The sequence below is a fragment of the Mizuhopecten yessoensis genome, unplaced genomic scaffold (genome assembly GCF_002113885.1).
Source record: "Mizuhopecten yessoensis strain PY_sf001 unplaced genomic scaffold, ASM211388v2 scaffold8989, whole genome shotgun sequence".
Lineage (NCBI taxonomy): Eukaryota > Metazoa > Mollusca > Bivalvia > Pectinida > Pectinidae > Mizuhopecten > Mizuhopecten yessoensis.
The window spans coordinates 320197-346895 of NW_018407823.1; the positions used below are offsets into that span (position 1 = coordinate 320197).

General features: G+C 39.2%; 1 protein-coding gene across 5 annotated transcripts in view; it reads left to right on the plus strand.

The window, feature by feature from the left end:
* The window catches only part of LOC110456969, an 84041-nt gene that overhangs the window by 24871 nt on the left and 32471 nt on the right, over positions 1 to 26699 (plus strand). For all 5 annotated transcript variants that reach the window (XM_021508038.1, XM_021508041.1, XM_021508042.1 and 2 more), the window contains exons 3-5: positions 24784 to 24911; positions 25283 to 25425; positions 25846 to 25978. In XM_021508038.1, coding sequence (XP_021363713.1) covers positions 24784 to 24911; positions 25283 to 25425; positions 25846 to 25978 — 404 coding nt within the window. The remainder of the gene's footprint in view (positions 1 to 24783; positions 24912 to 25282; positions 25426 to 25845; positions 25979 to 26699) is intronic.

Genomic DNA, 26699 nt, shown 5'->3' on the forward strand with positions numbered 1-26699 from the left:
AATTGTTATGAATCAAATTGCATTGATATAAGCGGAGATCAGGGGAGGTAATTCTGTCGGGTATGAGAGAAAGGTCTACAAGTGTATCCTGATCAATATGTGTGAAGTCTGATATTAATGTACACTTGTCTTAGAACTTAAAGTGAAGAGTTTGAGATATGGAGACCACTGTCACTATAAGTCTGATATTAATGTACACTTGTCTTAGAACTTCAAATGAAGAGTTTGAGATATGGAGACCATTGTCACTATAAGTCTGATATTAATGTACACTTGTCTTAGAACTTCAAGTGAAGAGTTTGAGATATGGAGACCATTGTCACTATAAGTCTGATGCTATTATATTGTGGGGAGAGTGCATTAAATGCATTAAAACAAGGAAGGAAAATGAAAAATAAATTCTGTATCTTGATATTACCCTCTTACTCGCATTGGTTGAATCTGAATCAAAGACAAGACGAGTTCATTTTAAGAATTTGGGTAATACAGGTAGAGATATCTGGGTCAGTGGTACACACCTATACAGACCTCGTATATTCATGTCTGATTCACTCAACTGATTCACTCAACGGCAATTTATAAAATATTTCACCTTGGATTTGTCCTAAATAAATGTTAATATCCATAACTTCAAACAACACCTGGAGAGAATCATTTTGATATAACTGTAAGCTGAAAACCCAGAAGACAATAAGAAAAAAACCTTTTCCTTTTTTTTTTAAATTTACAATATTCTGTTAAGTTGACAAAGCTTTGAACAATTGCCCCAGGCCCCATGGGTTGGAAGCTTGTATTGTCAGCTTGACAAGTCCAAGATGCCTTTTCAAAAAATAATTGATTTTAAACATATTTGCAATATAATGTTTTTTCATGATGTTGTATCATGATCACTAGTATTTTGTATAATTAGGGAAAAACATTTATATTTTAATCCTTTAATTATTTCAACAGATTTGAAATTATTTCTGATAAAATAATGTGTCAATTTTGTGTTGAGCTCGCTGGGGTTAGGGGGATGGTTTGGGAGGCTCAAGGGGATGTGGGTGTATACATAGAGTGTATATAGTTATATGTATAGCAGTTGTGAGGGGTAATTGAGAGTGTCCAGCTGAACTTGACCCCCCAATATCTTGACCACATAGGAAATGATTGTGACTTAAGTGTGGTTAGAAGTTTAATTATACAAGCCAAACTAGACAGGTATGGTCTAGTGTTTATGGCTGTATCACTGTGGAAGGGGGTATACGTGAGACATGCCCTCGTTAATTCATTGTTGTCAGTTTCGGGATTGGAGACTGATAAATGTTTGTGTGGTGATATAAGCTTGTAATTGATTGGGATGAAATGGATGCTATGTGTAACTTGTATCTACTTCCTTATGGAAGTCTGGAGCCTGTTGAGACCATCGTGGCGGAGTACATGTAAGTGGGTGTCACTACAAGGGCTTGACCGTTTCTAACCTCCAGTATAGGGCTCATTTTACGTGTTAAAATTTAGCAAAATAGCAACAAAATCTACTGCGGCAGGTCAAAATGAATTCCCTAGCTAATTACAATTGTATATCTTAAGAAAATACTTCATGTTTTAACAAATGTCCTTTAGATAAAAAAAATCGGTAAAAATAATTGATACATTTACTTTCAGAGCCTACAAAAATATGTGTTAGTGTAAAGATGTTTGGTAAAATCCGTCTTTGGAATATTTGACTAATAACCTGTTATTATCTTTATTTCTGGCTTTGAAATAAAATGAGACCTGGGTGTGATAGCCATTCAGCACTTCTATCAGGCAGTGTTTGAAGTATTTAGGAACGGTTATACACTTGTACCTATTCCACTTGTGCCCTGGGCAATTTGAAATTTGGGAAAATCATAATGATTACAGAAACCTCTGAATTCTCTGAAATTAAGCTATAATAGACATTTTTCGGAGCAAGTTGGTAAATGATGGTGGAGGGATGGGACACACAGACCAGAAAAGCTAGAAGGAGCTTCACAGCAGTATTTGTTATAAAAAAAATTGAATGTTCGTGTTTAAGTTGAATCAAAACAGACAAAATATTGAAACAAGATACAGTGTAACAGCAGTGAGAAAACTGGAATAAACCGCAGGGAACCAAAGGTTTTAAATAGAGCCATTCATTGATCAAGAGACGATTTCTTTCTAAGGACAAAAATCTAACTTTATTGCAAATCAAGGATTGTGAAAGTGTAGATGTCACATACTTGCCAACGTGTGAGAAAACAATTATATATATATATAAAAGACATATTTTGAGTTGTTTTCTCAGATGAAATCATTAGATCTGAGAATACAGGAATAGTTAGGAAATTCACTGGTTGTACTAAATTTAAGGGTCCAAAATCAGGAGTCTCCCTCCTAAATAGAGAGTCTCCCTCCTAAATAGAGAGTCTCCCTCCTAAATAGAGAGTCTCCCTCCTAAATAGGGAGTCTCCCTCCTAAATAGAGAGTCTCCCTCCTAAATAGGGAGTCTCCCTCCTAAATAGAGAGTCTCCCTCCTAAATAGGGAGTCTCCCTCCTAAATAGAGAGTCTCCCTCCTAAATAGGGAGTCTCCCTCCTAAATAGAGAGTCTCCCTCCTAAATAGGGAGTCTCCCTCCTAAATAGAGAGTCTCCCTCCTAAATAGGGAGTCTCCCTCCTAAATAGAGAGTCTCCCTCCTAAATAGGGAGTCTCCCTCCTAAATAGAGAGTCTCCCTCCTAAATAGGGAGTCTCCCTCCTAAATAGAGAGTCTCCCTCCTAAATAGGGAGTCTCCCTCCTAAATAGAGAGTCTCCCTCCTAAATAGGGAGTCTCCCTCCTAAATAGAGAGTCTCCCTCCTAAATAGGGAGTCTCCCTCCTAAATAGAGAGTCTCCCTCCTAAATAGGGAGTCTCCCTCCTAAATAGAGAGTCTCCCTCCTAAATAGGGAGTCTCCCTCCTAAATAGAGAGTCTCCCTCCTAAATAGGGAGTCTCCCTCCTAAATAGAGAGTCTCCCTCCTAAATAGGGAGTCTCCCTCCTAAATAGAGAGTCTCCCTCCTAAATAGGGAGTCTCCCTCCTAAATAGAGAGTCTCCCTCCTAAATAGGGAGTCTCCCTCCTAAATAGAGAGTCTCCCTCCTAAATAGGGAGTCTCCCTCCTAAATAGAGAGTCTCCCTCCTAAATAGGGAGTCTCCCTCCTAAATAGAGAGTCTCCCTCCTAAATAGGGAGTCTCCCTCCTAAATAGAGAGTCTCCCTCCTAAATAGGGAGTCTCCCTCCTAAATAGAGAGTCTCCCTCCTAAATAGGGAGTCTCCCTCCTAAATAGAGAGTCTCCCTCCTAAATAGGGAGTCTCCCTCCTAAATAGAGAGTCTCCCTCCTAAATAGGGAGTCTCCCTCCTAAATAGAGAGTCTCCCTCCTAAATAGGGAGTCTCCCTCCTAAATAGAGAGTCTCCCTCCTAAATAGGGAGTCTCCCTCCTAAATAGAGAGTCTCCCTCCTAAATAGGGAGTCTCCCTCCTAAATAGAGAGTCTCCCTCCTAAATAGGGAGTCTCCCTCCTAAATAGAGAGTCTCCCTCCTAAATAGGGAGTCTCCCTCCTAAATAGAGAGTCTCCCTCCTAAATAGGGAGTCTCCCTCCTAAATAGAGAGTCTCCCTCCTAAATAGGGAGTCTCCCTCCTAAATAGAGAGTCTCCCTCCTAAATAGGGAGTCTCCCTCCTAAATAGAGAGTCTCCCTCCTAAATAGGGAGTCTCCCTCCTAAATAGAGAGTCTCCCTCCTAAATAGGGAGTCTCCCTCCTAAATAGAGAGTCTCCCTCCTAAATAGGGAGTCTCCCTCCTAAATAGAGAGTCTCCCTCCTAAATAGGGAGTCTCCCTCCTAAATAGAGAGTCTCCCTCCTAAATAGGGAGTCTCCCTCCTAAATAGAGAGTCTCCCTCCTAAATAGGGAGTCTCCCTCCTAAATAGAGAGTCTCCCTCCTAAATAGGGAGTCTCCCTCCTAAATAGAGAGTCTCCCTCCTAAATAGGGAGTCTCCCTCCTAAATAGAGAGTCTCCCTCCTAAATAGGGAGTCTCCCTCCTAAATAGAGAGTCTCCCTCCTAAATAGGGAGTCTCCCTCCTAAATAGAGAGTCTCCCTCCTAAATAGGGAGTCTCCCTCCTAAATAGAGAGTCTCCCTCCTAAATAGGGAGTCTCCCTCCTAAATAGAGAGTCTCCCTCCTAAATAGGGAGTCTCCCTCCTAAATAGAGAGTCTCCCTCCTAAATAGGGAGTCTCCCTCCTAAATAGAGAGTCTCCCTCCTAAATAGGGAGTCTCCCTCCTAAATAGAGAGTCTCCCTCCTAAATAGGGAGTCTCCCTCCTAAATAGAGAGTCTCCCTCCTAAATAGGGAGTCTCCCTCCTAAATAGAGAGTCTCCCTCCTAAATAGGGAGTCTCCCTCCTAAATAGAGAGTCTCCCTCCTAAATAGGGAGTCTCCCTCCTAAATAGAGAGTCTCCCTCCTAAATAGGGAGTCTCCCTCCTAAATAGAGAGTCTCCCTCCTAAATAGGGAGTCTCCCTCCTAAATAGAGAGTCTCCCTCCTAAATAGGGAGTCTCCCTCCTAAATAGAGAGTCTCCCTCCTAAATAGGGAGTCTCCCTCCTAAATAGAGAGTCTCCCTCCTAAATAGGGAGTCTCCCTCCTAAATAGAGAGTCTCCCTCCTAAATAGGGAGTCTCCCTCCTAAATAGAGAGTCTCCCTCCTAAATAGGGAGTCTCCCTCCTAAATAGAGAGTCTCCCTCCTAAATAGGGAGTCTCCCTCCTAAATAGAGAGTCTCCCTCCTAAATAGGGAGTCTCCCTCCTAAATAGAGAGTCTCCCTCCTAAATAGGGAGTCTCCCTCCTAAATAGAGAGTCTCCCTCCTAAATAGGGAGTCTCCCTCCTAAATAGAGAGTCTCCCTCCTAAATAGGGAGTCTCCCTCCTAAATAGAGAGTCTCCCTCCTAAATAGGGAGTCTCCCTCCTAAATAGAGAGTCTCCCTCCTAAATAGGGAGTCTCCCTCCTAAATAGAGAGTCTCCCTCCTAAATAGGGAGTCTCCCTCCTAAATAGAGAGTCTCCCTCCTAAATAGGGAGTCTCCCTCCTAAATAGAGAGTCTCCCTCCTAAATAGGGAGTCTCCCTCCTAAATAGAGAGTCTCCCTCCTAAATAGGGAGTCTCCCTCCTAAATAGAGAGTCTCCCTCCTAAATAGGGAGTCTCCCTCCTAAATAGAGAGTCTCCCTCCTAAATAGGGAGTCTCCCTCCTAAATAGAGAGTCTCCCTCCTAAATAGGGAGTCTCCCTCCTAAATAGAGAGTCTCCCTCCTAAATAGGGAGTCTCCCTCCTAAATAGAGAGTCTCCCTCCTAAATAGGGAGTCTCCCTCCTAAATAGAGAGTCTCCCTCCTAAATAGGGAGTCTCCCTCCTAAATAGAGAGTCTCCCTCCTAAATAGGGAGTCTCCCTCCTAAATAGAGAGTCTCCCTCCTAAATAGGGAGTCTCCCTCCTAAATAGAGAGTCTCCCTCCTAAATAGGGAGTCTCCCTCCTAAATAGAGAGTCTCCCTCCTAAATAGGGAGTCTCCCTCCTAAATAGAGAGTCTCCCTCCTAAATAGGGAGTCTCCCTCCTAAATAGAGAGTCTCCCTCCTAAATAGGGAGTCTCCCTCCTAAATAGAGAGTCTCCCTCCTAAATAGGGAGTCTCCCTCCTAAATAGAGAGTCTCCCTCCTAAATAGGGAGTCTCCCTCCAAAATAGGGAGTCTCCCTCCTAAATAGGGAGTCTCCCTCCAAAATAGGGAGTCTCCCTCCTAAATAGGGAGAGTTGGCAAGTGTGTGGTTAGTGATTACAGTTAATTAACAGAAGTGCAGGCCGGGTTACAAAGGAATAGGTTTAAAATGTTGTGAACAAGATTTTTTCGACAAATTAAAGGTCATGGAATTTGACGTGAACTGACATGTACATTCCAGTCTAAAGGTTTGCCGACATTTCATCCCATTGGGCATGAAAAGGGAGTTGGTTTAAGATTATGTTCAAAGCTTAATTTTAAATTACTGAAAAAACATGAAGTTTAAAATGATTTTTAGACATTTGGAAAAAGAATAATATGTTTAAGAAAAATTTAAAATAAAAATAGACAAATTTTCCACCAAAAAAAAGTGTTAAAGCTGAATTTTCAGAAATGGAAAAACAACAAAATTTTAAAAAAATCTCAAGATATTTAAACAAAAAAAAGGGTATAAAACAATTGATTAATTTTTGGGAGAAAGATTTTTTATACAAGTTGATTTCAGATTTTTATTTCATGATTGGGTGTTATGGTAAAAAGGCTGTAAAACAGATCCTCCTGTTGTCATTTGACAGCTGGACAACACTGTTTAATTATCAAACTGGAGCACTATTTGTGTCAGTCTGTAATGATTTAGATTAGAGAAGTATCTGGTTTCCAAATCTCATTTGTTTTACTTCACGGGACTTGCATTGGGCTGACAAGGCTGTATGTTTTAGCTGTCAACCACAGTCTGTGATTGTCAGGTCCAGTTAGGCTAAGGAGAAACAGAAATTTCTTACCTAGGGATATTGTATCTTAGATCCGTGTTACACTAACAAAGGAAAGTTTTGAGCATTTCAAATTCTCTTGCAAAGAAAAAAGCTCAATCGTTCATAGTGGTTGATATAAAATAACAAAACAGAGAAATAGAAAAATATTCATTTATATAAAATTTACTTGACTGTAAATAATAAATGGGAAGGCTGTAAATAATAAATGGGAAGGCTGTAAATAATAGCTGTAAATAATAAATGGGAAGGCTGTAAATAATAAATGGGAAGGCTGTAAATAATAAATGGGAAGGGAAATCTATTTTTTTTTAAATAATTGCAGCAATAAGAGTTACCTCTGTTAACTGTGTTATTTGTAACAAAGTCAGTTTTCTGAGTCAGACGTATACTTGGTATAGACTTTGACATAATTGCTGTGAAGCTGGTAAAACAACACTTTGTACAGGAGAGAGAATCGGCAAAAAAACAACGTAAAAATAAATAAAAAATGATGCACGCGTATTTCGCTTCCCCTAAACATCTGTTGGTGTGACTCTTCAGTGCCGAACATCAGAGACGGAACAGACCAAATAACTTGTCAGTTGTGTCTATACATCTAGTAGCTGATAGGCTTTGTTGAGGAACTTCTTAGTTTTTAATACTGATCTATTGTTTTTACTATTGTCTTGAAATCAAACCTATCATATATATTTTCGTTAAAAAGAAATCAGAAAAAAAGAGATAAAAACAGGAAAAAAAACACCCGTAATTATTCGGTACGAAGCTAACAGTTGAGATGAGATAATATTATACTGCTGAATCGGCTATTTTTACGCATTGTTAGATTCAATTTTTTTTTCAATATCTTTTAACGTGTTTATTGGGTAAGAACATTGTCAAAGAAGTGTTTATGATAATTGAATTATGTTGAAACCAAACATAGAAATTTTTCAATTAACATTTTCAAAACTTATCATCGTAAAAAAGAGTTGGACAAACTAATACACCGTTAGGCTACACAGATGTGGACGATAGTTATATGTGCAACAGAAAGGTGGATTGCTCTGTCTGCCCCAGAGAGATCATCAGGGAGATTTGGAGACTCAACAGACCTAGCTCGTCCTGGGTTTTGTTTGTACAGCTGGGAGCTTTAACTAGCAGTAGATAGTGTAACCCAACATCTGCCTGATCCTAGTATAATAATGAAGATGATGTGATTATGTTGCATCTGTGTAAGAGTCTGGCTGTAGACTTGTACACAGAGGCTAGACTCCAGGGTCAACTGACTAGTTCAGAGTACAGGGAGGCTGGACAGGGCCCCCCCCCCCCCCCAGGGGGTCAATTGACTAGTTCAGGGTACAGGGTATATCTTTCTCAATACAATATCTTTTATTTCATTTTTAGCTTCGGGCAGGTGAGCTTATGTCATGGTGCGGCGTCCATCGTCCGTCCGTCAACTTTTTCTTTAAACATTTTTTTCTGAAGAACGAACAGGCATATACCCATGATATTTGACTGAAAGCTTCGTTGATAGGAGCCTGACAAAGGTTTAGAACGAAAATGACCTTGACTTACTTTCAAGGTCACAGGGGTCAGATATGTCAAAAATATCAAATGACTTCTGAATAATCGAAAGGCATAACATTATAATATTTGCCTGGTCACAGGCTTCCTGGGATAGAGCTCACCAAAGTTTGCAAATGAAAATGACCTCAACCTTCTTTAAAGGTCACAGAGATCAACAACATTTCAAAGGATTTGTTCTGTAGAACCAAAAGAAATGGATTCATAAGATTTGGCTGGTAGCTTTTTGGGATAGAGCTAGCAAAGTTTAAGAAGGAAAATGACATTGACCTACTTACAAGGTCACAGGGAAAAATATGTCAAACAACTTCGGAAGAATTAAGATCCAAAAAGCATACAATCTTATAATAATATTTGGCTGGTAGTTTCAACAGATGGAGCCGACAAAGTTTGCGAGAGAGATATTTGTAGTGCAATATAATATTTAATGAGAATATTTTGCTATGACTGCTTAAATATTCAGGTGAGCGATACAGGCCCTCTGGGCCTCTTGTTTAATATCAAACTTTCAAAATTTTAAACTTTAAATATCTGGTTGATATTTCAAGATGAGAAATAGAATATGAAACTAGTTTTACTTCAGAATAATATAACTATCATTCTTAAAGGGAAAGCTTCTATCTTGGAATGATCAGCATGTAACAAACTTGCTCTGATGCCAAATGTTAAAATACTTTCAAGCTGAGATATATAGACTTTCGGGAAGACATTTGGCACACCTTTGTGTTTTACAATACAAAGCTGTTGTTATTGTCGGCCCAGGTGTTGAGTAATTCCTTACAACAACTGTGTAAAATCTTATAAGATTAAGTTTTTATGATACTGGAGCTTTGAAACTTTCCCCTACATGTTGTGATATGGCATTAATGGCTGGTTTTATCTTGACAAAATATTTCCTTCAAGGTTCTGTCATTCTTTACTGAATATTATCAGGGTCAAGGAAAATTAGAATTCTTTTACTGGGAAAGATATTTCACGAAAAATATTTTTGATATCAAGATTGTTACGTTGCTTTGTAGCTTTGTATGATTCCTTGTTTTTTTTTACAATAGTTTCCACTTTACCAATTTCTTCTGCTGTTGAAGGATTGTTCATTAAATATCTTACATTTGATTCTAATGGATATCATTTCACTAAGTGTCATGTTTCTATTAATTCTGTTATTGTCATATGTTTCTGTTAATGTCATATATATAACTGTTATTGTCATATATCTGTTAATGTCGTTTTTCCTAGTACCACATTTCCTGTTAATGTCATATATATGTTAATATCATGTTTCTGTTAATGTCATGTTTTTGTTATTGTCATATATCTGTTATTGACGTCTTGAATATATCATTTAAAGTCATGTTTTCAGAAATCATCATACAACAATTGTGCTGGTATTTTTGGAGGTTTTTTTGTACATGTGTAATGTTTTGTGAATGTAAGATGTTTTGTGAATTGTGTAAACTTTTGTGAAGGAGCGTAAAGTTGGGTGAATGTGTGTAAAGATTTGTGAATTGTGTAAAGTTGGGTGAATGTGTGTAAAGATTTGTGAATGTGTATAATGTTTGGTGTATGTGTGTAAAATTTTGTGAATGTGTAAAGTTTGGTGAATGTGTGTAAAGTTTTGTAAATGTGTATAAAGTTTGGTGTATGTGTGTAAAGTTTTGTAAATGTGTATAAAGTGTGTTGAATGTGTATAAAGTTTTGTATGAAGTTTTGTGAATGTGTGTAAAGTTTTGTGTCTGTGTAACACTGCTATATAGCATCAGAGGTACACATGCCTCCAAACGTACAGCTGCCATGATATTTCCTGTACACTTGAGTAGCTGGCCTACACACACACAACCATACGTCCATACATATACAAACTCGGCTCCCACTATACAGCAGACAGTTGTTCAGGAACCTTAACTTTCTGTCTAGAAATAAAAGAGAGTAAAAATTGGACCAATTATCACAAGTGGAATTTCCAGTGTGTTTTGTAGGTGTGCCGTGTAACTCCTGGGTTATCTTGGCTCGATGTAAACATTTGTAATAGAAATATGATACGGATTGCTTCAGACCTGGGTGGATAAACAGTTGGAGAGAGTCAGCTTCTTGACATAATGTGCTGTATTGCTCATGTCTTTGGACTCGAAGAATATAGATAACAGACACTTCTCTCGTTTTTATCATCTCAAGAAAGAGATTCCCTCGGGGAAAGACGTCATTATCGTACTCCGACGAACACAGTAAGGATGGTATACACAAGGGGTGTATGGGGATCTGGTCATATTCTGTGATGCTAAGTGTTGGCAAATCCTGAGGATTCTGTCGGCATCTTAAGATACTCTTAAGTGTGAATGTTGTGGCTGTTTAAAGACTCTCGGAGTGCCTTGAGATACACTCGAGTGTTGATATTGTTGTACTGATGTGTGGTATGTGTACAGAGACGGTGGGATATACTAACTTCCCCCTCCCCTGGTAAATTTCGGTAACTCCAGGGAGGAGGCTCCTGTACCCCGCTATCATGATTATAATTGATAAACCAACCAAGCATACCATCGCACTCATTGAAGCCAAGAAAAACCGTCAAACTCGCATGTAAGTAAGCGTCAGATGTTATCTTGGTATTTTCACAAGAATATTTTAGATTGATATTTTAAGCTTCAATTTAACCTAGATTTGAGTTTCAAGAATTGGTGTAAGTTTGTACTAAAATGTCGACCATGTAGAAGGTGGAGAAAAATTGGGTAAGCTTAATGGTTATCACCAGGAATTTGTTTCTTTCGAGTTGGGGGAATGATGGCAGGGGGGGNGGGGGGTCATTTCTCAAAATGAACATGTCTGTGTCTGCAAGAAGAATGTTCTTAATGATAATGGGAAGAAAGACGAGGCATCATTGAATTTTTCTGTTGCTATAACCCTGGACATAGAGTTCAACTCCAAAAATATATTTAGCTTCAGAGAGATTCTTTTCTTAAAACTGGTGGTGGGTCTGATAATATCTAGATTGCTCCCAATGTCAATGTAGGCCAGTGCTGGAGGTTCCCTCAACTTGGGAGGAGGGTTGGGGAGGAGGATTTCATGTTTACTGCCCCTCAAGATAACACTGATAAACACAGCAGTGTCTGTACACATATTAAAGTATTATAATCACCTCTTGAAGAACATCCACAAATGTTCGGAGATTAAGATATTGAGGAATCTGTCTGAAGTACCCCAGCAAGCATCAGACCTAAGTTCTGATCATCCGTAGTGTTAAGGTTACACATGTCTTACAGGAGGAGGAAGAACCAAGGTTTTCAAATCGGTCATCTAGACGTTCTAGACCATCGTGGGACGAAACTTTGATGGATTTCTGAGTTTTCTCGCTATTATGACCATTGTAGTATTTTTTGTTCTATAGTCGAAGCTATAGGGAAGTTTCCGTTACGTTCCAGAGAACCTTGGATGTATTCATGGATAAGTCATTCAATGGATTCGTCCCAGTTGTCATAATTCGTTTCATAAAATTGTATTATTGAATAGAATGTTGATGAATTTTAAAATCTGTTGATTTTGATATCGTAATATTCGTGAAACAGGAAATAACAGTGTATTCTGGAATGTCCGGGATGTTTCTGTAATCAGTTTATTTAGAAGTTGTAGCTTACAAAAACAATCTGTGGATGATTATCTTGGAATGGAGAGTTGATGGATATTTTGATCCTGTTATAAGGTACGGCTTTCTGAGACCTAGCATATTCCGGTGGAATTTTAGTGTGAAGATTATTTTTTATGTGATTTATGTGTGAACTTGTAAAAAGAATCGAACAAAAAATGGGAAAGTAAACTCATAACAATTTGGTAAGTATGTTTAATTTATGCAACATTTTTTTAACTGACACCCAATAAGTGTTTTACTGTTTTGTAATCCTGACTTTACTGACACCCGATCAGTGTTTTTACTGTTTTGTAATCCTGACTTTACTGACACCCGAACAGTGTTTTACTGTTTTGTGATCCTGACTTTACTGACACCCAATCACTGTTTTACTGTTTTTTGATCCTGACTTTACTGACACCCAATCACTGTTTTACTGTTTTATGATCCTGACTTTACTGACACCCGCTCACTGTTTTACTGTTTTGTGACCCTGACTTTACTGACCCCCGATCAGTGTTTTACTTTTTTGTATTCCTGACTTTACTGACACCCGATCAGTGTTTCTACTGTTTTGTAATCCTGACTTTACTGCCACCCGAACAGTGTTTTACTGTTTTGTGATCCTGACTTCACTGACACCCGATCACTGTTTTCCTTTTTTGTAATTCTGACTTTACTGACCCCCGATCAGTGTTTTACTTTTTTGTATTCCTGACTTTACTGACACCCGATCCCTGGTTTACAGTTTTGTGATCCTGATTTTACTGACACCCGATCACTGTTTTTCTGTTTTGTGATCCTGACTTTACTGACCCCCGATCGCTGTTTTACTGTTTTGTGATCCTGACTTTACTGCCACCCGATCACTGTTTTTCTTTTTTGTAATCCTGACATTACTGACACCCAATCACTGTTTTACTGTTTTATGATCCTGACTTTGCTGACACCCGATCACTGTTTTACAGTTTTGTGATCCTGATTTTACTGACACCCGATCACTGTTTTCCTTTTTTGTAATTCTGACTTTACTGACACCCGATCAGTGTTTCTACTGTTTTGTAATCCTGACTTTACTGAAACCCGAACAGTGTTTTACTGTTTTGTGATCCTGATTTTACTGACACCCAATCAGTGTTTTGTGAGCGTGACTTTACTGACACCCGATCAGTGTTTTTACTGTTTTGTAATCCTGACTTTAGTGACACCCGAACAGTGTTTTACTGTTTTGTGATCCTAACTTTACTGACACCCGATCACTGTTTTGATAACTGATCTATATGTTCTCTTTGATGTCCATGATGATGGGTTTGTCTGATGTCGCTAAAGACGATTTCAGACGTGTATTTATAGACAGATTGCACAATTTCTGAATTTAAAGCTTGCTGAAATGTTCAAAGACAGATTTCACAATAACTGAATTTAAAGCTTGCTGAAATGTTCAAAGACAGATTTCACAATAACTGAATTTAAAGCTTGCTGAAATGTTCAAAGACAGATTTCACAATAACTGAATTTAAAGCTTGCTGAAATGTACAAAGAATGCCACAGTGAAAACATTAAAATATTTTCAGAAGATCCGACATATTCAAAGTTTGAATTGGTAACATTCTGCATGTGTTGGCTGGTCCCAATAAGTGTTTTACTGTTTTGTAATCCTGACTTTAGTGACACCCGAACAGTGTTTTACTGTTTTGTGATCCTGATTTTACTGACACCCGATCACTGTTTTCCTGTTTTGTAATCCTGACTTTACTGCCACCCGATCACTGTTTTACTTTTTTGTGATCCTGACTTTACTGACCCCCGATCGCTGTTTTACTGTTTTGTGTTCCTGACTTTACTGACACCCGATCTCTGTTTTACTGTTTTGTGATCCTGATTTTACTGACACCCGATCACTGTTTTTCTGTTTTGTGATCCTGACTTTACTGCCACCCGAACAGTGTTTTACTGTTTTGTGATCCTAACTTTACTGACACCCGATCACTGTTTTACTTTTTTGTGATCCTGACTTTACTGACACCCGCTCACTGTTTTACTGTTTTGTGACCCTGACTTTACTGACCCCCGATCACTGTTTTACAGTTTTGAGATCCTGATTTTACTGACACCCAATCAGTGTTTTGTGATCCTGACTTTACTGCCACCCGAACAGTGTTTTACTGTTTTGTGATCCTAACTTTACTGACACCCGATCACTGTTTTGATAACTGATCTATATGTTCTCTTTGATGTCCATGATGCTGGGTTTTTCTGATGTCGCTAAAGACGATTTCAGACGTGTATTTATAGACAGATTGCACAATTTCTGAATTTAAAGCTTGCTGAAATGTTCAAAGACAGATTTCACAATAACTGAATTTAAAGCTTGCTGAAATGTTCAAAGACAGATTTCACAATAACTGAATTTAAAGCTTGCTGAAATGTACAAAGAATGCACAGTGAAAACATTAAAATATTTTCAGAAGATCCGACATATTCAGAGTTTGAATTGGTAACATTCTGCATGTGTTGGCTGGTCCCAATAAGTGTTTTACTGTTTTGTAATCCTGACTTTACTGAAACCCGAACAGTGTTTTACTGTTTTGTGATCCTGACTTTACTGACACCCGATCACTGTTTTCCTGTTTTGTAATTCTGACTTTACTGACACCCGATCACTGTTTTCCTGTTTTGTAATCCTGACTTTACTGACACCCGATCACTGTTTTGATAACTGATCTATATGTTCTCTTTGATGTCCATGATGATGGGTTTTTCTGATGTCGCTAAAGACGATTTCAGACGTGTATTTATAGACAGATTTCACAATTTCTGAATTTAAAGCTTGCTGAAATGTACAAAGACAGATTTCACAATAACTGAATTTAAAGCTTGCTGAAATGTACAAAGACAGATTTCACAATAACTGAATTTAAAGCTTGCTGAAATGTACAAAGACAGATTTCACAATTACTGAATTTAAAGCTTGCTGAAATGTACAAAGAATGCCACAGTGAAAACATTAAAATATTTTCAGAAGATCCGACATATTCAAAGTTTGAATTGGTAACATTCTGCATGTGTTGGCTGTTTATATATATGTAAACTGGGAACATGTGGGGAGCCAAAAACGTGCCATCTGTCTCAGCTATAGGTGGGCCTGTAACTCTCTGCAATAAAGACCATATGTCTGGTGTTTGTGTTTTTGCCCTGTTTTTTTTTGCCTCTGTTTGTACATACACATTCGGTCTTCAGTTATACTCAAGTCACATTACCTTCATGTTTCATTATGGTATTGGGGGTTTCCTCGTAGATAAATTTAACATGATTATATCAAAATTAACTCACTTCTGCATTTTGAAATATAATTTTCACTTTACAAAAACAAAAAATGTATCTGCATCTGTGAAAAAAACGTCCTGTTCTTAATATTTAGAAAAATCTATGGAAGCTGTTCAGACTTTTCAGGAACAACCAGTTTCTGGTTTCTACTTTTTATCAGGGATGAAATAGCCTGACTTCTACTTACTTCTTACATAGATATGAACATAGAGACTCTTTTTACTCGTCTGGGCTTACAATGAAAGCTGTTTTGGCTTTTAACAAGAAATGAAAAACACATGTTGGAGAACACCAAGCTTTTGTTTTGTGCTCACCTACTCATTTCTACTGGGTCTATTGTTGATAGATTTTAGTGGAACTTGACTGAAAGATAATATATTTAGTTATCAAAGCCGTGGATAGATGTGTGTCCTGCTGATAAGTCAGAGTTTTCTACCAGAGAAATATAAATCTACACTGAGAAATGTAATGATGCTAGGGTACCATACCAGAGAAACGTCAATCTACACTGTACTTTAAGCTAGGCCTGTGTGATGTATAGCTAGGCCTGTGTACTGTATAGTGAGGCTTGTGTACTGTATAGCTAGGTCTGTTTACTGTAACTAGGTCTGTGCCCTGTATAGTGAGCCTTGTGTACTGTATAGCTAGGTCTGTGTTCTGTAACTAGGTCTGTGTACTGTATAGTGAGGCTTTTGTACTGTATAGCTAGGTCTGTGTACTGTTACTAGGTCTGTGCCCTGTATAGTGAGGCTTGTGTTCTGTAACTAGGGCTGTGTCCTGTATAGTGAGGCTTTTGTACTGTATAGCTAGGTCTGTGTACTGTATAGCTAGGTCTGTGTACTGTATAGTGAGGCTTGTGTACTGTATAACTAGGTCTGTGTACTGTATAGCTAGGTCTGTGTACTGTAACTAGGTCTGTGCCCTGTATAGTGAGGCTTGTGTACTGTATAGCTAGGTCTGTGTACTGTGACTAGGTCTGTGCCCTGTATAGTGAGACTTGTGTACTGTATAGCTAAGTCTGTGTACTGTAAATAGGTCTGTGTCCTGTATTATTAGTTAGGTTTGTGTACTGTATAGCTAGGCCTGTGTCCTGTATAGTGAGGCTTGTGTACTGTATAGTGAGGCTTGTGTACTGTAACTAGGTCTGTGTACTGTAACTAGGTCTGTGTCCTGTATTATTAGTGAGGTTTGTGTACTGTATAGCTAGGTCTGTGTACTGTAACTAGGTCTGTGTCCTGTATAGTGAGGCTTGTGTACTGTATAGCTAGGCCTGTGTCCTGTATAGTGAGACTTGTGTACTGTATAGCTAGGTCTGTGTACTGTATAGCTTGGTCTGTGTACTGTATAGCTAGGTCTGTGTACTGTATAGCTAGGCCAGTATACTGTAGAGCTAGGTCTGTGTAATGTAAAGCTAGGCCAGTATACCGTATAGCTAGGCCAGAATACTGTATAGCTAGGTTTGTGTACTGTATAGCTATGTCTGTGTACTGTAACTAGGGCTGTGTCCTGTATAGTGAGACTTGTGGACTGTATAGCTAGGCGAGTATACTGTATAGCTATGTCTGTGTACTGTATAGATAGGGGAGTGTACTGTATAGCTCGGCCAGTATACTGTATAGCTAGGTCTGTGTACTGTAACTAGGTCTGTGTCCTGTATAGCTAGGTCTGTGTACTGTAACTTAGGTCTGTGTACTGTATAGCTAGGCCAGTATACTGTATAGCTATGTCTGTGTACTGTATAGCTAGACCAGTATACTGTATAGTTAGGCCAGTATTCTGTATAGCTAGGCCTGTGTACTGTATAGCTAGGCCAGTATACTGTATAGCTAGGTCTGTGTACTGTATAGTTAGGCCAGTATACTGTATAGCTAGGTCTGTGTACAGGAGTGAAAATGTAAAGTCATAATAGAGCCTTGAGCTCTCCTTTGTGTGAGGAGTGAAAATGTAAAGTTATAATAGAGCCTTGAGCTCTCCTTTGTGTGAGGAGTGAAAATGTAAAGTTATAATAGAGCCTTGAGCTCCCTGCTGTTTGAGGAGTAAAACTGTTGAGTAATGTAGCAGTAGACCTAGACATTATGTACCTGAAACAACAACAACTTTTATAGATGGATGATAGCGAGGATGATAAACATACAAGCATTGTTTGACACGTAATGAAAATGACATGGGCATTTTTCCAGTGGGGCTACACCATGATCATGTCACTCCTCTTACCTCTGTTCACTGTAGATATTACGGAACTAGACTTTGAAGTGTGTTCCTGGTTACTTGTTTATAAACATTGTACAGGCTGTGGGACTTTCTGCATAAGCATAAGTACAAACACTGATTGGGGATGGGGTCCGGGGAGGGTAAACTCAAGTCCCTGGGACTGGTATAAACTACACCGGTAGGATGCATTGAAGAAAATATACTAGTTTGACTTAGTTATCCCTTGAAGAGTTCTATAAGATACAGAATGATATGCTAACCTTATATATAATACGTCATATAATTACTTACCACATACTTATATTACAATACCCGTTTGGAGCTCCATGTGATTGCATGGATTTATAACATCCACTTTATGGAAGTCATTATAACTCGTCCCCCGTTTAGGTTTGAGCAGGTATATGCTGGAATCAATTTTCAGTGATAAACTCGTCATACAGGTGTACACATAGGTCCTAGGTACATCTTCCGTTTTTCAATGTAAACTGTAATTAGTATAAGTCTATTACAACAACCGAAAGTCCACGGGGTAGCTAGGAGGGATATAGATAACAAGTAAGACTGTCACTCTCAGTTTTAGTCCCTGTTACTTGTATAGAGTGGCGGTGTCTGACCATCAATAATCACTAGCCCTCCACCACTAGGTCACGGGTTGGAGACCTACTTGGGGCAGTTAGCCCTCCACCACTGGGTCACGGGTTGGAGGCCTACTTGGGGCAGTTGGGCATGCAAGTACTGGCTTCAGGTCCGTGGTTTTTCTGCGAGCACCTTGGTTTTTTCTTCCAGCACCAAAACCTGGCGCGTCCTTAAATTACCACAGTTGTTAAAAGGATGTTAAACACAGCAAAAAACAACAACAAGCATCCAAAGGGGGTATTCACTATTGATTCATGCCATAGATTTTCTAGAAAATTACTCTCTGAAAAAAAATCTCTTTGAAAGAATATAACTTAAGCAAGTCTGTTGTCGAAAAAGTAACTCACGGTAATTAAATATCTGTATTAGTACACAAGTGTGTTACATTACTGATGTGTTGAGTGGCACACGCAGTAGCTGCATAACACTTATAACGACGCATGTGATTGGTCAGTTCTCACACAGGAAGCGCTCAGTGTAAATTGGTACTTCTACGTAGGAAATGATAATATTTCACTTCCTGTTGCTGATTATCCGTCAGCAAAGTTCTTTCCTTTTTGTGAAGACTTTTGAAGTAGGACCCTTGTTATTTCCGTACAGGCTTGTTTCAATGCTGGATTACCTCCCTTTTGATAATTTCTATAAAATGATGTATATATCTAAGGTGATATGTAAAGATGATGAAAGAATCTTAACCAAAACAAGTTTTTCATGGAAAATCATTTTTAGATTTAAAGGAAAAATCTTACATTTGCTGCAAATTTACCAGGAAATTCCCCTAAAATTCAGTTTACGTATTTCTACTATCCACCTGTTTTTGGGGTGAGTTGATTTGTATACGGGACCTCAATAAAGGGGGGTGGGGGGATCTGTGCCAAACCCTGTTGATTTAGAGAAGCCGCTGCAGTGGATAGGATAAGTAGCAGCTACAAGGAAGAGGAATTTTGAAAAGATCAATCATGTTCCAGTGTAGTCAACTATGGCTATGTGTTGTGTATGTACACTTGACTGTCATTAATAGAATCCAAGTTTAGAGACCGACCTCTTCTCAGCCAGAAATATTTATATACAGTAAAACCTTGTTATAAAGCCACCACTTATCCAGAAAAATTTGGCATTAAAAAGAGGTTTAGCGGTAAATTGAAGGAAATGTATAAAGGAAGTCTCAAGAAAACGATAAAAGGGACTTTGAAAGATGTTGGCAGTAAACAAGGTGGCAAATGACAAAAGGAGGGGCATTTAGAGAGGTTTTACTGTATATATAAACAAGGGGCATTATAGAGAGGTTTTACTGTATATATAAACAAGGGGCATTATAGAGAGGTTTTACTGTATATAAACGAGAGGCATTATAGAGAGGTTTTACTGTATATAAACGAGGGGCATTATAGAGAGGTTTTACTGTATATATAAATGAGGGGCATTATATCAAGGTTTAACTGTATATATCAACGAGGGGCATTATAGAGAGGTTTTACTGTATATATAAATGAGGGGCATTATAAAGAGGTTTTACTGTATATATAATTGAGGGGTATTATATTGAGGTTTGACTGTATATATAGACAAGGGGCATTATATCAAGGTTTGACTGTATGGTTTTAATAGAATGACTGAGTCTTGGTCATGAAATTTTCCTTTAGGTATACATTAAAAAGTCGTTAAATTGGATTATAGTGAAAGTTATGTCATACTTGTTCCCTTGTGAATGAGTTGTGTATCTACAGACAGGCCATAAAAACAGTTATATTACCACCATGTCAAAGTATACACACACTCTAGAAACTAGATCATATAGCCTGTATTACTAGCTCAGGAAAATTAGAAATACTTGCAGAACATTTCAAAGTGCTGAAATAAATGTAAAAAGAAATTTTAATTAAGTTGTGATTAATAGGGTTTGACAACAACACTCGTCCATCGTATAGCCTGTAACTGGACAGTGTAACCAGTAGTGTACTAGATCGTATAGCCTGTAACTGGACAGTGTGCCCAGCAATGTACTTGATCGTATAGCCTGTAACTGGACTGTGTACCCAGCAGTCTACTAGATCATATAACCTGTAACTGGACATTGTGCCCAGCAGTGTACTAGATCGTATAGCCTGTAACTGGACTGTGTACCAAGCAGTGTACTAGATCGTATAGACTGTAACTGGACAGTGTACCCAGCAGTGTACTAGATTGTATAGCCTGTAATTGGACTGTGTACCAAGCAGTGTACTAGATCGTCTAGCCTGTAACTGGACAGTGTACCCAGCAGTGTACTAGATCATATAGCCTGTAACTGGACAGTTTACCCAGCAGTGTACTAGATCGTATAGCCTGTAATTGGGCTGTGTACCAAGCAGTGTACTAGATCGTATAGCCTGTAACTGGACAGTGAACCCAGCAGTGTACTAGATCGTAAAGCCTGTAACTGGACAGTGTACCCAGCAGTGTACTAGATCGTAAAGCCTGTAACTGGACAGTGTACCCAGCAGTGTACTAGATCATATAGCCTGTAACTGGACAGTGTACCCAGCAGTGTACTAGATCGTATAGCCTGTAACTGGACTGTGTACCCAGCAGTGTACTAGATCATATAACCTGTAACTGGACATTGTGCCCAGCAGTGTACTAGATCGTATAGCCTGTAACTGGACAGTGTACCCAGCAGTGTACTAGATCGTATAGCCTGTAATTGGACTGTGTACCAAGCAGTGTACTAGATCGTATAGCCTGTAACTGGACAGTGTGCCCAGCAATGTACTAGATCGTATAGCCTGTAACTGGACAGTGTACCCAGCAGTGTACTAGATCGTATAGCCTGTATCTGGACAGTGTGCCCAGCAGTGTACTAGCTCGTATAGCCTGTAACTGGACGGTGTGCCCAGCAGTGTACTAGCTCGTATAGCCTGTAACTGGACTGTGGACTCAGCAGTGTACTAGATCATAAACCCTGTAACTGAACAGTGTACCCAGCAGTGTACTAGAGCGTATAGCCTGTAACTGGACAGCGTACCCAGCAGTGTACTAGATCATAAACCCTGTAACTGGACAGTGTACCCAGCTGTTTGTACTTGTGTAGAGTCAATAAAACAATACAATTCCAATCTCTATCTTTACCATACAGATGACCAAATACGAGATCGTATAGCCGTTAACTGGACAGTGTACCCAGCAGAGTACTAGATCGTATAGCCTGTCACTGGACAGTGTGCCCAGCAGTGGACTAGATCTTATAGCCTGTAACTGGACTGTGGACTCAGCAGTGTACTAGATCATAAACCCTGTAACTGGACAGGGTACCCAGCAGTGTACTAGATTGTATAGCCTGTAAATGGACAGTGTGCCTAGCAGTGTACTAGATCGTATAGCATGTAAATGGACAGTGTGCCCAGCAGTGGACTAGATCTTATAGCCTGTAACTGGACTGTGTGCCCAGCAGTGTACTAGCTCGTATAGCCTGTAACTGGACGGTGTGCCCAGCAGTGTACTAGATCGTATAGCCTGTAACTGGACAGTGTGCCCAGCATTGTACTAGATCGTATAGCCTGTAAATGGACAGTGTGCCCAGCAGTGTACTAGATCGTATAGCCTGTAACTGGAAAGTGTGCCCAGCAGTGTACTAGATCGTATAGCCTGTATCTGGACAGTGTGCCCAGCAGTGTACTAGATCATATAGCCTGTAACTGGACAGTGTACCCAGCAGTGTACTAGATGGTATAGCCTGTAACTGGACAGTGTGCCCAGCAGTGTACTCGATCGTATAGCCTGTAACTGGACAGTGTGCCCAGCAGTGTACTAGATTGTATAGCCTGTAACTGGACAGTGTACCCAGCAGTGTACTAGATGGTATAGCCTGTAACTGGACAGTGTACCCAGCAGTGTACTAGGTGGTATAGCCTGTAACTGGACAGTGTACCCAGCAGTGTACTAGCTCGTATAGCCTGTAACCGGACAGTGTGCCCAGCAGTGTACTAGATCGTATATCCTGTAACTGGACAGTGTGCCCAGCAGTGTACTCGATCGTATAGCCTGTAAATGGACAGTGTGCCCAGCAGTGTACAAGATCGTATAGCCTGTAACTGGACAGTGTGCCAAGCAGTGTACTAGATCATATAGCCTGTAACTGGACAGTGTGCCAAGCAGTGTACTAGATCATATAGCCTGTAACTGGACAGTGTACCCAGCAGTGTACTAGATCGTATAGCCTGTAACTTGACAGTGTGCCCAGCAGTGTACTAGATCGTATATCCTGTAACTGGACAGTGTGCCCAGCAATGTACTAGATCGTATAGCCTGTAACTGGACAGTGTACACAGCAGTGTACTAGATCGTATAGCCTGTAACCGGACAGTGTTCCCAGCAGTGTACTAGATCGTATAGCCTGTAACCGGACAGTGTTCCCAGCAGTGTACTAGATCGTATAGCCTGTAACTGGACAGTGTGCCCAGCAGTGTACTGGATCGTATAGCCTGTATCTGGACAGTGTACCAAGCAGTGTACTAGACCATATAGCTTGTAACTGGACAGTGTACCCAACAGTGTACTAGATCATATAGCCTGTAACTGGACAGTGTGCCCAGCAGTGTACTAGATCGTATAGCCTGTATCTGGACAGTGTACCAAGCAGTGTACTAGATCATATAGCTTGTAACTGGACAGTGTACCCAACAGTGTACTAGATCATATAGCCTGTAACTGGACAGTGTACCCAGCAGTGTCCTAGATTGTATAGCCTGTAACTGGACAGTGTACCCAGCAGTGTAATAGATTGTATAGCCTGTAACTGGACAGTGTACCCAGCAGTGTAATAGATTGTATAGCCTGTAACTGGACAGTGTACCCAGCAGTGGACTAGATCATATAGCCTGTAACTGGACAGTGTACCAAGCAGTGTACTAGATCGTAAAGCCTGTATCTGGACAGTGTGCCCAGCAGTGTACTAGATCGTATAGCCTGTAACTGGACAGTGTACCCAGCAGTGTACTAGATCATATAGCCTGTAACTGCACAATGTACCAAGCAGTGTACTAGATCATATAGCCTGTAACTGGACAGTGTACCCAGCAGTGTACTAGATTGTATAACCTGTAACTGGACAGTGTACCCAGCTGTTTGTACATGTGTAGAGGCAATAAAACAATACAATTCCAATCTATATCTTTACCATACAGATCTACAAATGGCTTCTCTGCGCAGGTGTCGGATAGTACCCTCGGTAATTTGTACCGTAGTTCTCCTTGTGAAGGTAGTGTGTTTAGTTTGTACCGTAGTTCTCCTAGTGAAGGTTATGAGTTACATGTGGTTATTTGTATCGTAGTTCTCCTAGTGAAGGTTGTGTTACCTGTGGTAATTTGTACCGTAGTTCTCCTAGTGAAGGAAGTGTGTTAGTTTGTACCGTAGTTTTCCTAGTGAAGGTTGTGTCACCTGTGGTAATTTGTACCGTAGTTCTCCTAGTGAAGGTAGTGTGTTACCTGTGGTAATTTGTACCGTAGTTCTCCTGGTGAAGGTTATGTTACCTGTGGTAATTTGTACCGTAGCTCTCCTAGTGAAGGTTATGTTACCTGTGGTAATTTGTACAGTTGTTCTCCTAGTGAAGGTTATGAGTTACCTGTGGTAATTTGTACTGTAGTTCTCGACCTAGTGAAGGTAGTGTGTTACCTGTGGTAATTTGTACCGTAGTTCTCCTTGTGAAGGTAGTGAGTTTAGTTTGTACCGTAGTTCTCCTAGTGAAGGTTATGAGTTACCTGTGGTAATTTGTACTGTAGTTCTCGACCTAGTGAAGGTAGTGTGTTACCTGTGGTAATTTGTACCGTAGTTCTCCTAGTGAAGGTAGTGTAGTACCTGTGGTAAAATTAGTTCAGTAGTTCTCCTAGGGAAGGTTATGAGTTACCTGTGGTAATTTGTACCGTAGTTCTGCTAGTGAAGGTTATGTTACCTGTGGTAATTTGTACAGTTGTTCTCCTAGTGAAGGTTATGAGTTACCTGTGGTAATTTGTACCGTAGTTCTCCTAGTGAAGGTTATGAGTTACCTGTGGTAATTTGTACAGTAGTTCTGCTAGTGAAGATTGTGTTACCTGTGGTAATTTGTACCGTAGTTCTCCTAGTGAAGGTAGTGAGTTTAGTTTGTACCATAGTTCAGCTAGTGAAGATTATGTTACCTGTGGTAATTTGTACCGTAGTTCTCCTAGTGAAGTTAGTGAGTTTAGTTTGTACCATAGTTCAGCTAGTGAAGATTATGTTACCTGTGGTAATTTGTATCGTAGTTCTCCTAGTGAAGGTAGTGTGTTACCTGTGGTAATTTGTACCGTAGTTCTCCTAGTGAAGGTTATGAGTTACCTGTGGTAATTTGTACCGTAGCTCTCCTAGGGAAGGTTATGAGTTACCTGTGGTAATTTGTACCGTAGTTCTGCTAGTGAAGGTTGTGTTACCTGTGGTAATTTGTACCGTAGTTCTCCTAGTTAAGGTAGTGTTATAACCTGTGTTAGTTCTTCTAGTGATAAATGATCAACTTTATTTATTGTTTTGTTACCTGACCAAACTAGAAAAAGTATTCTTTTAATAAACAAAATTTATTATTTTTACAACAAATATGAAATGAGTTTTAACAGTTTATGTTAATCAATCCTGTTTGCCCTGATGAAAGGTTGCAGAGGTTCTTAATATGGGAGGAAACTTGAGCACTAGATGTAAATCAACATAGTTGGGTCAAGGGTGACCCCGTACATTTTCATGCCAAGCCATCTTGTTGAAAGGAGTTTGTGCTATCGACTGCGTTATCCACTGTGCCACTCGTCCACCCAATTTCTGTGTTTGTTTGTACCGTAATGTATCTAGTACTGTATGTCAGTTTTGTTTTCACCAAATATTTCTTATGATACATTGCAGATCCCGTGGGGGTGTTTACGTGGAAACAAAGGACCAGACATCAGACAGCCAGTACGAAGGTGAGGACATCATTCCGCCGCGGGAAGCTGGCGACGGCCATGAGGAACCAGACTCCATTTTGATTGGAGGTAAGGGGGAGAAACTCTGTTTTTGGGAATAAAGGGGAAAATAGAACCTTTTCCTGTAAATTAACACACAAATTTATAAGAGCCTCGCCATTAGCCTTCGGCATTTTCGAGAGTTATTTTGAGTGAGGAAACCAGTAGCACAATGTTTTTAGGTTCTGTAACAACAAAATTGTCTCTCAGAAAAAAACATAATCAAGACGCAGATTTAATATCTAGTCAAACTAGTCGTGGATTTAATAACTAGTCAAACTAGTCGTGGATTTAATAACAAGTCAAACTAGTCGTGGATTTAATAACAAGTCAAACTAGTCGTGGATTTAATAGTCAAAATTTTCTTATCAAATGATTTTCTTTTCTATTTCTTTTAACAGAGGAGTATTCTACTGATGAGATTGTAGATTACATCGAGATCCCGGGATTAAGTAGCGGCAATGCGAGCGAGTCTGATGACGGCTATGATGACGTTGACTATCACAAACCTTCAAAGATACGATTTAGTAAAGGCCCAATAATGGTCAGTATGGATGTCCTACAAGCTGTATAACTGTGGAGGGTCACTTTTCAGGGTATTTTGGGAAAATGAAAGCTGGAATTATTCAAATATTATATTTCAATCTATCATCTATCCCATCATTCTATCTTTTTGAGATTTCTCAGTTGTTTAAATTAACAAGATAAAACAGTTTCCCTTGAAAATTTAGTATTTATATTCTTCTTGAACTGTCTGAGAAATGCGGCCTGCTTTCAATGTATGGTTATGAAAACAACCAACTGGCGCTATTCCCAATCATTGTAACACCTTATGGCAATTTCGATCAGAACTTTAATATGAAAAGAATTTCATAAAATTTTCAAAATGTTTTTTTAACTGAAAACGGGATGATTTATGTTTGTTTAATGAGGAGTTACGGACATTTGTTGTTGTTGATTAAAGGTGTTCCCGACATTTTCGACGGAGGAGTATGATCGGCGAAATGAGGATGTAGACCCAGTAGCAGCGTCTGCTGAATATGAACTGGAAAAACGGGTGGAAAAGATGGATGTTTTCCCCGTAGACCTCGTCAAAGGTAACCATAGTTACACAAGTAAAACTTTATCCCAGTAGACCTCATCAAAGGTAACCATAGTTACACAAGTCAAATTATATCTCCGTAGACCTTGTCAAAGGTAACCATAGTTACACAAGTCGAACTTTATCCCAGTAGACCTCTTAAAAGGTAACCATAGTTACACAAGTCGAACTTTATCCCAGTAGACCTCGTCAAAGGTAACCATAGTTACACAAGGCAAACTTTATCCCAGTAGACCTCGTAAAAGGTAACCATAGTTACACAAGTCAAATTATATCTCCGTAGACCTTGTCAAAGGTAACCATAGTTACACAAGTCAAACTTTATCCCAGTAGACTTCGTCAAAGGTAACCATAGTTACACAAGTAAAACTTTATCCCAGTAGACCTCATCAAAGGTAACCATAGTTACACAAGTCAAATTATATCTCCGTAGACCTCGTCAAAGGTAACCATAGTTACACAAGTCAAAGTTTTTTCTAATGTTGAAGCTGTTAATGGAATGTCTTAGATTGACGTATCTAATCTTTCTACCTATATATATATATATAATTGAATCATATGTATTAAAATTATACTTAGTTACAAAGTTTCTTATCTATGAATGAGTGTATGAGCCGATAAAAGTGTGAAAAATAAATCCTGCTTAAAACAAATTTTGTGTTTATCTGTATATCTCAATAAGAAAAGTAAAATTCAGATTGACTTTATCAAAAATT